The sequence below is a fragment of the Centroberyx affinis genome, unplaced genomic scaffold, assembly GCF_046629955.1.
Source record: "Centroberyx affinis isolate AG114_WGS23_722 - 3 ecotype Tasmania unplaced genomic scaffold, CSIRO-AGI_Caff_v1 ptg001004l_1, whole genome shotgun sequence".
In the NCBI taxonomy this organism is placed as follows: Eukaryota; Metazoa; Chordata; class Actinopteri; order Beryciformes; family Berycidae; genus Centroberyx; species Centroberyx affinis.
The window spans coordinates 136,627-150,822 of NW_027279568.1; the positions used below are offsets into that span (position 1 = coordinate 136,627).

At 44.9% G+C, this 14,196-nt stretch overlaps 1 protein-coding gene across 1 annotated transcript; it reads right to left on the reverse strand.

Moving 5' to 3' along the window:
* Positions 1–222: 222 nt before the first annotated feature.
* Positions 223–12,503, reverse strand: vwc2 (von Willebrand factor C domain containing 2). Its single transcript, XM_071522611.1, has 3 exons — positions 11,835–12,503; positions 10,121–10,250; positions 223–374 (listed from the first exon to the last, which is right to left on the reverse strand). Exons 1-3 carry the CDS (start codon positions 12,501–12,503, stop codon positions 223–225), a joined length of 951 nt encoding a protein of 316 aa, XP_071378712.1.
* Positions 12,504–14,196: the final 1,693 nt, after the last annotated feature.

Below are 14,196 nucleotides of genomic sequence, written 5' to 3' on the forward strand. Positions count from 1 at the left end.
ATACATAGATAAATAGATATTCTGTATGTGGATTACAAATCGTCATAAAAGCTTTTATTCGGTAATACAGGAGTGACTATAAATGCTGAAATGGTTCGTGGGGTCTGACCCTGATGTCCGGTAGACTTGGGGGTGTGGGGGGGGGGGGGGGGGGCGAGAGAAAGGCCGAGAGTTTGACATGCTGATCGGCCGCCGCCCCGCCCCCGCCGCCGCCGCCAGTCTCTAGCTCTGCTGACACTCGTTCTTGCTGCAGGTGGCCTGGCGCTCGATCTGCCACGTCCCCTCCTCGTATGTGCAGTAGCAGATTGTGCACTCGTCGATCTTCACCTCGCGCCCGGCGGGTATCACCGCCGTGTCCGCGTAGCAGTTCGGCCCTACAGGGGCGTGGCAAGAGGAGGGCGGAGGGGAGAGGGGGAGGGGGGGGGGTTACAGGGGAAAAAGTACAAGCCGGATAGTAAATAGGCCTTGTGTGTTTCAAAATGGAGTTTGATTGAGACAAAAAAGAAAAAAAAAAAAATATGGCATTGATCCTGTTCCTGTAATATTTTTCTTTTGTGTTTTGTTTTTTTTGGGTGGCGAGCCAGATTATCTAGGTCACCCTCACAACATTGAAACGCATGATTTACTTTGCCCTTGTTCCGTTGAAACCAAGGAACAGCCGGTTTCATATGTTGTGGGGAATGTTATCTGGTCAAAGTAGAAAGAATTGACACTTGGACCACGATAGATGAGTTTTTGTTGGTTCAAAATCCTAGCCTGTGTACAGATAACTCGACTGCACAACAAAAGAGAGCAGAAATAATAGCTCTGATGTTGATGTTGGGTTATAAAGATGAAATACCTGCACTAGTGAGTTTGTGCTCATATTTGCCATTTTTCTGCTACTTCAGACCCAGCAAGGTCATCGTTCAGTGTGTGCGCCATGTGTTTTACAGCTTGAACGCGCGACTCACATCACTTTATGTTGCTCAGAAGATCCCAATCAGTTTGAAATGCCATCAAATCGCAGACAGACAGACAGACATCCTTGTCAGTCTGGACCCATGTGAATTATGTAATCCATCACTATAAAGTCTGCAATGTCACTTCTGTTAGGAGAAAAAACTATCTTCCTTTTTCCTTTCAGGCAACAACTCCGGTAACTGACATTAACTTTAAGTAGCATGTGAATCAATCAATGCACTGACCCAGAGTAATATAGTTTGTATTGGAATTGACAGTGGTGCTGTGGAGAATACTTACACGACCAACATCTGGCCTTTCAAAATATATGAATTATTATTATTATTATTCAGATCGGAACTTTAGTTATACAAACATTTCTCAGAGGCAGAGCTGCTCTGGAGGCAGAAATAATCTGATTGGTTGAGATCCTAAGTGGGCGGAGCCAGAGAACCACAGTTTTACTGGCTGAATAAAGTTAAACTGAAGCCCAGTGAAAGGCAAGAGGTAAGAGAGGAGGAAGCTAATATTATGAAGCCTACTGTTCTTGCTACTAACTGAAAAAATGCAATACAGCCATAGAAGTTATCACGGTTAGCTAGTTAGCTAAACTGACCGTCCAAGTTTGCCCGTTAGCTAACTTGCGCTCTGAAAAACTGTGATTCTTTGGCTCCGCCTTCTGCCCTTTTATTGCTTCACTGTTTTTAGTGCTTTTATTGTTTTTATTGCTTATTTTATATTCTTTTTTTTGGTATCCTATTACTTCCACTGCTGCAATGACCAAATCCCCCTTTGGGGATCAATAATGTTCCTTCTTATCTTATTTTCCTTAAGATAGTTTGGTGACATCCCACTGAACTTGAATGCAGTCAGTCGAAGAAGAGTATGAACGGAGGAGACAGCCCACATGCACGGCCCTTCATTTCATTTCTCTCAGCGGAAAATGGGCTCTCACATGCGGACATTCATTGTTACCCAAAATAGTGTTTTGGTAAAGGGAATATACAAGGCACAAGAACACATAATGGCTCCACGAGCATCAGGATGCTGCTCAGTAAAGGTGGTTGTAATGGTGCTGGTGGCCACTTCAGGCATGATTTGACTTTAATCATCTCCTATAGGAGGAGGCCGGTGCTGATGGCTTTTAATATAACGATTCTGAGTTATCATCGGGATCGTCTGTCTCTATGATGGGGGTGGAAAATGCAGTTTCAGGCAGTTACGCTCAATATCCCATGAATCCTCAATTGGGTTTGCATCTGTTTATCAAAATTACTTTGGCATTAGCCATCATTGCCATGCTCTTCAGGCCACTGACTGACCGCTCATGCTTTACGTAAAAGAGCATTTTCAGTCTGGAAGTCAGAGCTCCCATGAAGAAAGAAATGCACCATGGGATTATAGTGATCACACAGAATTGTTAAAGACCCAGTTCAGACAGTTATGTCTGTCTCCTCCACTATCTTGTTCTGCGACTGAGATGTTCAAGTTTGGGCTTTTTCTGTTTAGACCCGGCACGTTTGATGCAATTACTGAAGATTTTGGGTGTGCACATCAGAAGGTTTACTCAACAATATGTTGTTGGACCCTCCTTGGATCGGCTTTACACCACAAGCACAAATCTCGCTTAAGGCGCTTTCTCCCCATACGTAACTTCAAGGTTGGAATGCGCAGAGAGGGACTTGTGCATAAAAACCAAATTAAGCGCCGTTCCGCAGCGCTTTAATACAGTTCTGAATTGCGCCCCAAGGGACTGTTCATTTTTTATTTTGGAGGAAATTAGCTCTCACTAATGGAAATTTTGATGTTGAAGTTAGTAGTTGTTAGAACGGAGCCCTCTGAGTGGCCCCGAGACATGCGAGAAAATGAACCCCCACACTGGAACCCGGCTTCTGTCCCCGTCCCCTTCGCTCTGCCAACGCCGCGTGTACCGAAATGAACTTGGCAAATCCGTAATATAGAACATAAACGTCCTCCTTGTCTCGCCGCGGCACCGGCTTCTTTCGGCTCTCGGTGAGACGGGAAGGCTTTTGTCTGCCGAGAGTGCATCTGTCCTCAGCCACTGGCGAGAAAGAGCCCCTCATAAATCATCCATTATCTCTCGGGCGGCACGGCAAAATATAAACACCGCGGGAGCCGCTTTCACAACATCAGGTATAGCATAACAATGGCTAGTTTCCTTAGACTAACAAGGTCTTGAGCCACTCTATTGTATAATTAAGATGCTGATAAATGGGGAGTCTTTCAGCCGCAGCCTCGACGTTTCATTGGACGGCGGCGCCCAGGAGGAGCACGCCGGCACATCAATCAATGTGAACAGTTTGCCGAGGCCTGTCAAAATGTCAGACCTAACACATTTATAAGTCTTCAGATGAACACGCACACACCCTATCTGAATAACAACTCATCCCATGGCCCAGGCTGCTGTCGCTATTGATTCATCATCATTAGCTGCATTTAGAAACACACAGCCCCGGATGAAAGACACATATGTCGAGGATGCGCGAGGAGAGCAAAATGGGTAAATAATCATATGCTTTGCAAAATAAATCAAGAGCGCTTCCTCCTGGAGCTGGGATTAAACCAAAGCCTGTCAAGCACTCATTCACAGTTGCATGACACTCATTTCTGTTAATTAATGCATGGATTCAGCACTGCCGCGCTCATTCACTGCTGTCACCCTATTATTCTGCCTATCATATCGCACCCACCTTTTTATCCCTGCTTCATTAATACAATATATCCACCTCTCTCCATCGCTCTCTGTCTTTCTCTGGCAGTGAGAGTCTTTTTTTTTTACACACGCATCAAATTTTCCAAGAGCTTTTCAGCGTAACCCTACGAGGCAGAGGGGACAAATGGATTGTCCATGTGCATGAACAGTTGGACCCAAACTGTCACTACAGTGTGTGAGGAGCTGGCATGGGCAGAGTGTGAAAAAGATAGCCATTAGCACCTGTGGCTTTTGGCTCAGTGGCAGCGCCACAGCGCTGACAGGGAAATGAGGACACATCCTGACCATCACACCCCCTAATTCTGAAATGTTAAAAACCCGGAGAGCTCCATTCTAAGGTAATGGAAGCGGAAGAATAGCGGAAATCACTCGTCTTAATGCACTTCTTTAGTACAATTTGCATTATAAATGCAGGAAAAAATGACCTTGCTTTGTGGAGACAGTAAGTGGGAGTACTTTGGGAGGACAGACAACGGCAGCAGTGATTTTTTCAACAGTATGAATAATTTCTTTCAGAGATGTTGCGCCAGACGAGTTTGGACTTCTAAATACACAGTAAAGCTGCACACAGTGAGGTTTTAGGGGGGTGCCACCTCATGTGAGTGTTTGTTTGCGAACGTTGTCTCCAGCTTTCTTGATAGCTACCTACCCATCATCTTGTGGCTGAACAACCCGGCTGCACACGAGGAGTATGACCGTCATAACCGATGTCCTTCACAGGGACACAGCCGCAAACCCTCCAGCAGCATGTTCAAGACCTCAGAATGCAACAGCTCTCCAAGGCAGCGTTCAGATGCCCGATTTTAAATGGAAGAGTTTAATTTACTTACTCGACGCTTAAATGTCCTAAACTGTGTCTCTAATGCTTTGGCATCATTCTAAGAAAGGTATTATAGAGGGTTATATTTGCTCATCTCTGCCATTTCTCTGCTAATTTACACCCTCCTCGACTGTTGTTCAATGCGTACTGCGTATTGTGTGATGTGTAATTGAAAGTCGCATTAACATCAGCTTTTATTTCCAAGAAATATAGAGAAAAACACTTAATAAGTCAGCCAAAAACTGAAAACCACTCAGCTATCCGGCACGACCCTATTTTTTATGACTTCATGTGACCGAGCATTACATAACCTTTCATTAAAGTGACCTTTGGACCAATTATAACCCAAAGCCCAGTAATGGGAGCTGGCTTTTAAGTAATACAATACAGAGGTGTGATGAAAAAAGTGAACAAACTGTGAAGGCTAATATAACTGTAACCTTGAGTGGATTTATTAGATGGTATTCAATGCACAATGTCCTGCTTTGCCTTTCCAGTTTATCTAAAAGTAAAAGCTATCGGTGTGTAGATTAGATTAGAAGTGTCATTCCCGAACTGATGACATCATGAGTAACAGTCGGCGTGTAACCCATAAGAACCGGCACGACACATTTCAATCACAACCGCTCGTCTTTTATGACATCTGCTGCATAGTGAGTTGACATCAAATTTTAAAAAGAGGGAATTGTTGTACAGTTAAATGCATTTGGACATCTGGCTTTTGCATTTAATGAGTGAAAATAGTGCGGTTTGTCACACTGTTCATTGTCTCTGTTGTCAGGATGAGCTGAAGGCTGCTTCCAAAGGACAAATCAAGCCATTTCACCATCCATCTAGACAACTTCCCTTTCCCACTCGTGTGTTTTTTGATGTGTTCTTAAAAAAAAAAAAAAAAAACACTGCCACATCTCAAAAGGCCCTCTATGAATCATGCCTCTCTTAATTTGAATGAGATGAGTCTCCATTCCTCTTGGCAACCAGGCCCCCATGTCTTGTGTTGCTCCCATTTGAAGTGATTTTGGCTCCAGTTCGGGCTGTTTATCACATCCCCCCCCCACCCCCCACCCCAAGATTAGTGTTGACCCTAATGTCTGAGTCTTCAAGGGCGCCACTTGTTTCCTCGTGCGTTGCCAAGGCGATAGCCTGCGAGAGCAAAGGTCAAGGGGGGGGGGGGGGCACCGCTGAGGAAAGAGTCTTCTCCTGCATTGATTTTTTGCTCCGAGCATCGTCAAAAGCAGACGCGGCGAGAGAAAACTTTGGTTTTATTCCAAACACTTGCACGTCTTTGACACCAACATAATTAAATCCTTTCCTGTCCTTTGTCGGAGAGAAGAAAATAACATTTGGCAATATCGACAGCAGGGAAAAAAATACTTTAAAAGAGTATTGAGAACATGGTTTTCTTGTCTGACTTATATTGACGGGGCATTCTTTGCATGAATCAATATTGTTTAATTAAACTTTATGGCGGCGTGCGAATGGCGGTGGCAAACTTTAGAGGGTATGAAAGCGTTTAATTGCAATGTGTTACAGTGGTTTAAGATAATGAGTAAAAAATGATGGGAACCTGTTTTCATTTCACCGTGCCTCCATTCACAGCTGTTCTTTGATATTCATGAACAACTGTCTGGGGTGGATGTTAGCGATACCTCTCACTTTCATCTTCCTCCCCTGGCTCTTCCTCAAGTGTCTCCTTGCATACAGGCTGAACAACACATCTGAGACAAGGTGCTCTGCCATAAGCAGCGGCTTTGCATGCCTGAAAAGGCCAAGATAATGTCTGTGCATAATTGATGAACATATCAAACTTCATAACGCTGAAATATTGCAGCGTGATCTATATCAATATTCAAAAACGGTAAAGAGGAGAGGGGGGGGGGGGGGGGGGGGGGATGATGGTAAGAGAACCTGACAGCAGGGAGGACTTGTTGAATGCCAAACCAAACCGCTCCCTTTTTGGAATAAATATGTCTAAATTTCTGCTTTTTTAAAAATGTTTGGTTTCTTTATTCCTTTTAAAGTGAGATGCATCAATAAGTCCCATGTTCTTTTTCAATCTCACCTTTTTCAATCAGATTTTTTTTCCCTTTCTGTGCTTGATCATTTTATATATGCGCAAATAAATACACTTCATGTCGCAGTTTTCTTTCCGTACCCTGGTAGCACACATCTGGAGGAGTGTGTGTCAGTCTTTCCCCCGACCGTGGTGGTGGCCGTTAACGAAGCGGCGGGCTATGCTTTGATGTCACACTCCAGATGCATCAAAGTTCTCAGGAGGTCTCAGCATCTGTCTCCCCTTCAAACAACATCTGCACGCCACACAAATAACAACCTTACAGCAGGAACGCCGCGGCAACCTCCGATAACCTCATTGCATCACGGGAGCGGCCGCCGCTGCGCCGTCTGATATTGAGAGCGGCGTGATCAACAGCGGAGCGATGGGTTTTGACACTCGGTGGTGAATTAAAGCGCGACCTCTGCACCGGTTGGCAAAGGGGCATCATGAATAAAAGACTAAAGGCCTGAAAGGAGAACGTCGGTGTCACTTACAGTTGCAGCCCGTTTACTTCTGTCTACGTGTAGTTTACGTTTCCCCCCAATCATTCTGCAATCCATGCTGTATGTGCTCAGATTTTGTTTTTCTCTTTTGTCGTTTGTCTAGCCTGAAATGAACTGCCGCCCCATCTACCAAAGGCGCCCCAAATAAGAAGACATGGGTGTGACAGTAAAGTTGGTAAGATGACATGTTTTTGAGGGATTATTTCCTAGCGACTTCCATTTCTTTCTGTAGGCGTCTTCCAGGTGATTGACAGTAAGCAGAGCGTAGCGTAATCACAAAGGATGTCTGCGGTTGCCAGTTTTGTCTACATCCTGCGTTTACACCGTGACAGGCCCGCCCTCTAGCCTCGCTCATCCAATCAAAGAGCCGGAAATACTCTCTCTGGTCCAATGAGAGGTCACTGAATGCACACGCCGATATGAAAACACTCAACTTGGGAACAATGAAACCTATAAAGGCTTCATCTTTACTGTGATGGATTATCTAGCTCGGGCTTTTTTCAAGTCTGTGGAAGTTGTTTTTCATACTGTACAAGAATGAATGGCAGCAAAACGAGCCCTGATATCTCCAACTACACTGACTGTGTGCAGACACCAGCAGGAATAATGGAAAGAGAGGGGAGACCTAACCGATTGTTGGTGAGTCCAGCTCTCTCTGCACAAACCCCTGCTCACTGCTGTTTAGGAGACAGTTTGGATGGAGAGAAGTGACAAACTGAATTTGGGCAAATAGGGCAAATCTGCAGGGTCACAATTAGGAGGGGATGGTGCTCTGTATTGCAGTCCCATTTCTCCATTTAAAACACTGTAGCCTGAACACTACACAGGGAAATTGAAGTGTACATGTTGCCAAAGGCTATTTCTACACCTGGGTAAATACCGCTGTGCTCCTGTACATCACTAGAAGTGAGCTAGAGCGAAAGCCTAAACATGGATATTGAATGAGCTGACAGTGGCTGCAATGATGAAGTAGGAACATATTCCTCACTTTAGCAAATTACAGGTGCATATGTAAAAGGCAGTAACAGAGCTAGGATAATTATAGAAACATTGACTACAAAAATACAATCCTAGCGTTTCTTTCTCAGGCTGTGACAGATGCTAGATGTATGGTCAGGTAACATGGCATCTCCGACACTGTGAGCCCTGTTCATTGAATGGTAATGTGTGGTAATCTTATGGTAATAGGGGACTGATGCCATCTTAAAACCACAAATCCTTATTGCCTGAACGAGCACATGGATTTGTTGGGACGTTTGAATATACATGCACACTCCCTTCAGTCTGGCACATCTCTGCTTGTGCACATCGATGTCTGCACATATCTACATCTGTCTCCCAGACTGATGTGCCTGCGAATGCAACCCGGCAAATCCACTGGGCATTTCACAGGGGAAAATATGGAGCACTGCCCAAACTCTGCACAAAGCTCTCACAGCACGATCAATATGTGCATAATAAAATGTGGGTGAGCAGCAAAAAATGGGAACAAAGGACCACATGCATCTCCTAAGATTATTGCGGGGAAATATTAATAGAGCGGGTAACGCACTCTATGACAACCATATCTATGTCAATGTTTAGGACTAGTTATCTCTCAGAGGTTGTCAGATAGGCTTTTAATCCAATGGGGCGAGCTCTGATTGCTAACCAGTCATAAACATCCATTAGATGCTTGTACTTACTACACTTTGTTATGTTAGATTGATAATGTTTTATGAGTGCTGATATAACACATGGATAAGCATTACGTGTTTTTAAAAGAATGGCCATAAGGCATTAGGTGTGCATTATAATTCATTATGAGTGTCCTTTTAATGCACTGCAGATGTGGTCATAGAAAGTGTAACCACTGTTTTTCTGTCTTTTAGTTTATTTTACGCAATGCAATTATCATCTTGATTTTTTTATTTGTTTACTTGTTTCTTTTGAGATTAAATGTTTAAGTTTAAGTTGGTTTTTTTTTATCTCACTTGTACAATCTGTTTTTCTTTCCTAATCTCTTTATGTTCATTTTAATATGTGCAAATAAATAAACTCTAAAAGCTTACAGTGAACAAACAACACACAAAGTGGCTAATACACAATACATGTATTTTTTGGGGAAAGGTATATCTTGTCTCTATCACAACGATGTCTTTTTCATGCAGATTGCTTCCCCTTGTTTATAGTACACAGCCCGCGCCACTTTAAGATTCCAAGTCAGAGATACATATCGCAAGTCATCATTCTTTTTGCTGAAGGAGGCAATGTTGCTGACATTGCCACGTTGCATTAGAGTCACACCAAGAAAACAAGGGGACATAATCTAGGACATGCTGTCTGAAATCATCCGAAACAACTTTAGATAATCGACTCTGAGCCGCAGAATTCCTCCTCAGACGGGGCAATGCTTTCAAACCAATGGGATCTTACTCACAACCCCTAGGAGCACAAAATGTAAGCCTACCATGACTCATGGCAGCCTATCAGACAGCAGTGATGGATTTGGAACATATGCTCCAGCGACATCAGATGGGCTGAATAATCTGATAATAGAGTGATTTGATAATGAAATTACCAATGAAAATTATGCATGAAAAATACATCAGTTTAGACAATAATAGGGCATGACTCAGACTGCATTACCACTTTTTGGGCATGATGGGAGAATGTATCAAAATAGATTTGATTACTTCAAATATGTACATTGACATAGACTCACACTCATGCCGAGTGACTGCAAACACTGTGGTGCAGCATGCTGCATGTTTTGTATCTCTGTGCTGTAACCCTCCATTCACACTGCAAGCAACTTAGGAAACCAGTCGACTGGAGTCTGTTTACTTTCCATGACCAGAGAAACGTTGGTCGATATTAGCCACGGTCACCTGGTTTCACTGTTTGTTGGCATGGAAAAATGTGGGCAGCTCGCAGGTGTGGATGTGTGTAACTGTGTGAATATGAAGCAGAGCGTTGCTGGAAAAAAACACAAGCATGCTCAGTTGGCTTTCCCCGGGTAAATAAAGGTAAACAAACATAACGATAATGAAAGAATTGAAGAACTGTGAGTCGTCTCCACTCACCACTCTTGCAGATAGGACAGCATTGATCAGGCTCATACTCCGGGTCCACACACTCTGTCTGAGGGCAGGCTGCCACTGAGCACAAAACCTCTCCACTTGGCTCACATCGGCACTTCTCACATGGAGACACCTGGACAGCGGGCAACAAGTGGTAATTAACACCCCTATAAACAGTGCACACACACACAGACACACACACACACACACACAACATAAAGCATCTTTCTCTTCTTCTTAATTAATTTCTTCCTATCTCTCTCTCTGGGTCTTTGTTTCCTTCAAACTCTGTCTCTGTTTCTCTCTTCCTTCTTCTGTCGCTCTCTTGCTATCTCTCTCACAAACACACACACACACACACAAGCACAGATACGCACTCACATCCACAAAAACCCCCTGTCTGCCTTTAAGACAGTACGCATTCAACATGAGAGCTGCATCCACAGGGAAGTCCCATCCTAGTCGACTTCACTGGAAATGAATGCTTCATTTTAGGGAGAGCCGAGTCAAGAAATGAACTTCACTATACAATCAAGGGATATGGGGAAATCAATAGGAATGGGAAACAAAAGACAGATGCTTCCAATTTCTGCGGCGCGTGAACAGAGTGCAAAATGGGTTGGTTAACCAAGCTTTACTGTATGTCTAGGAATAGAACAAATGTGGGACAAAGGCTGGGGCTGATCATTATACAGTTTGGATTCAGCGGCCAGCTACTACATTTCCCTTCGACGGCCACACTTCGCACTTCCACTTGTATCAAGCCGTGCACCTTTAGTCTTAATGAGAGTGCAAAGGTTAATCCCGACAGCGTGGCTGTAGATTGCAGAGGCTTGTGCCTCCGCATGGCACTCCACTGTGAAAAATGGAGCAAGGCGGCACTTAGTGTAACACCCCAGAACATAGCAATCAACCATAAAAACCTGCCTGTTGCTTTGTTTCGAAGCAGCCACTCCCCCCTCCAACCCCATTCACCCCCCCCCCCCCCCCCCCCACTCCACCGCACAAAGGATGACGTCCGTTTCACTCCTGTGAAAGTAGTGCTTTCTGTAGATTTCCCTCAGGACACGCTAAGCCCTGACACAGAGCCGTCGGTAACACCGCGAGTTAGCAAAAGAAAATCCCATATTAGCCATAACCTCCTGGTGAGAGCCTCGCCAACATAAAGAGAAGCATTAGCCGCTGATAAATGTAATGCCTCGTAAGAGACGTAACACCGAGCTTGGGCTGCAATCCTTAAGAAGAGCCTCTCAAAGAAGCGTCAGAAGATAAAACATGAAAGATCTCTCTCTCTCTCTCTCTCTCCCTCTCTCTCTCTCTCTCTCTTCTCACACACATGGAAACATATACACATTGGCAGGATGTCAAGAGGATCACACACCTACACACATCTAAATCTTTACAGAGTTCCGATATTGTTATAACTGTGTAGCTCTATCATATCTATCAACAAACTGAATATGGAACCACTGCTGAAGTTGCATTACTAAACACAGCCTCCGGTAATATTTGAGCGTTGTGTGAGAAAAGACAAGTGCTGACCTTTGCCATTATAAATCTGCCTGCCTGCCTGCTTGCTTGCTGCGAGGCAAGGTAACTAGTGCCTGTGTAGTGCCTGTGATAAACTCCATTGAACGTTCGGCAGGGGAACGTTCTGTCAGCAGTTCTTGAAAGTTTGAGCATGTCAGAAATGAGTGAATGCAGTTAATGGGCTCACCTTAAACTCTTCCAGGGAGGCGTAGATCTTGCCCCGGAACTCGCAGTAGTTCTTTTTCTCCTTGCACTGCGGGCAGCACTGGCTGGTGTCCACCTTAACGCAGCGCGGGTGAACTTTGGGACATTCCGGCTTGGTGCACAGGGGGCCCTCGTCGGTGCAGAGGCAAGGGCACGTCGAAGGGCCCGGGGTGAACTGCTCGCCGATGGCAAACACGAAGCCGCTCTCGTCCATGCAGCCTTTACCCCTGTAGTCCGGGTAGGCGTACTCGTCGATGGCGTCCAGGGAGAGGTTGACTTCGCTGGTGGGGCCCTCGTCCGTTTGGTTGGGGCCGTACTGTTCGCCCCACAGCTCCTGCGATTTCCCGCCCTTAGGTCCTCGTTTCTGGGAGCCGGAGTTCGTCCGGGCCCGGCTCGCGCCGGTCCTGTTGGCCTCTCGGCTGCCCTCGGCGCCCAGGGAATTGATTTCCTCCGGACGCTGCTGACCACCGTAGGCCGGCGGCTCCTCGGAGGCCTGCCGGTCCTGATGTTTATCCTCCCTGGCCTGGGTCAGCACCCTTTCCAGACGCTCGCGGCTCGCCGGTAAGGGTGCCACGGGATTGCACCGAGCGCCGCTCATCAGGAACCCGAGAACAAAGAGAACTTCCGCTGTCATGGCAACGGAGTGCAGCATCTCTCCCCACCACCAGCGAGGTGGGAAAACACCTTGGCTCACATAACACACTTCACATCTCAGGTGTGAGCCAGTCCATCTGGAAAGAGAAAATTAAACCGGGGTTATGTCCTCAGTATTCTGTCACAGGCCGAGCGGCTCGTCTCAGTTGGCCTCTAGAACTGTGCAGGAAACTCGGTTGACTTCAGAGAACCGCTCTATCCTGTCAAACAAACACCCCACAGAGCCTGACGCAAGCCTGTAGGATCAGTGAATTGGATGGTCAGAATAGGGAGTATTCATAGGGCCGTGTCAGGAAATCAATACAGCTTCGTACTGTAACACTTCCTTGCATCAATCGCTTCCAGCAGTGACAGAGTGAGAGGAAAATGGCCAAAGAAGGACCTGAATCTAACACTCTTACACTCCCGCTCCTCTCATGGAACAAAGAATAAAGATCAATGTCTGCTTTTTTTAAATGAAGCGCAGTGAACTGTAAAAAAAGGAGAAATTGATTTGAAAATGGGACATAATTCTAGTCTGGAAAGATGAATTTACTACAGCCAAAAGAAACAGCCGTATCAATTTCACAATAAAGGCAGACCTGCTGTAGTTTTACAGAGAGCCATAGGTGAGTCAAAAACCTATTCTGAAATAAGTGCATTGGAGATAGAGGAGCTTGTGGTTTTTGTTTTAATTCAAATTAACAGCAGGGAACTTTCTTTTCAGTCTTCAGCACTGTGAGGAGTCTATATGGTGGCCCTTCTCTACAGCAGCTCCAGTCAAGTAAAGTCCCAGAATCAGCTGCAGGCATGTGAGATTGCGCACTTTTGAAAGCTGCAGTCAATGTTTTTATTTTTGTCTTCTGTTTAACTTGATTTGCTGCGGCATCTTGAAATTCAAATGCCTGCTATGATGCTTTGCTGCGTTCTGTGGCCTACTTCCATTCATTTTCTTTACGCCGAATGTTCAGTGTCTTCGCTGAGCTCCATTTAACAGGCTACAGTGATGTTGACATTTATAGCTTCTTTTCAATAAAGGTGTGATTACTCTGTATTGACTGGCTCAACAATTAGCTGTAAAGCCTTGTCTGAACTTATTTAAGAATAGTCCACACAGTATTGATTAATTTGTCAACCTCAATGAGAACAACTAATTTCCAGCAGAGCTACTCTAACAAAAGCTATGCCATTGCTTAAAACTGACAGTAAGCAAATAAGTTTAGATGTGTGAGAGTAAGTAGATGCTCACAGAAAAAGCAGCAATAATGTTGGGAAATGTCAAAAATTTGTCAATTTTTTTGGGACAAATTACACCACAAATGCAACCAGAAAATAAGAAAATCCACATTAATTCCTTCCACCCTAAGTATGAAGTGAAAGCCTCTCCATATGTTTTAAGTCATGCATTTTGATATTCATGAATTCTGATCCACTCTGAGGGAGAAAAAAGGCTGGAATTTACTGCTGGCACTCCAGTGGTATTTGAGCTGTGTTTTAGCTGAATTGCTATGTTCGAGGCAGAATCCTTGGAGCTGCGGTGGAACCGGGAGGAAGCAGAATGAGGTGCATACCGATAATGTTGCAGCTGAGAGAGAGAGGGAGAGAGAGCGAGACAGAGCCAAAGCCTCATTAGTAAAAGGACCTCATTTGGCTTTTCTCAGCCTCACCTCTCCACCTTAACAGCTGTTACTAGCTGTCACACTGACACTGCT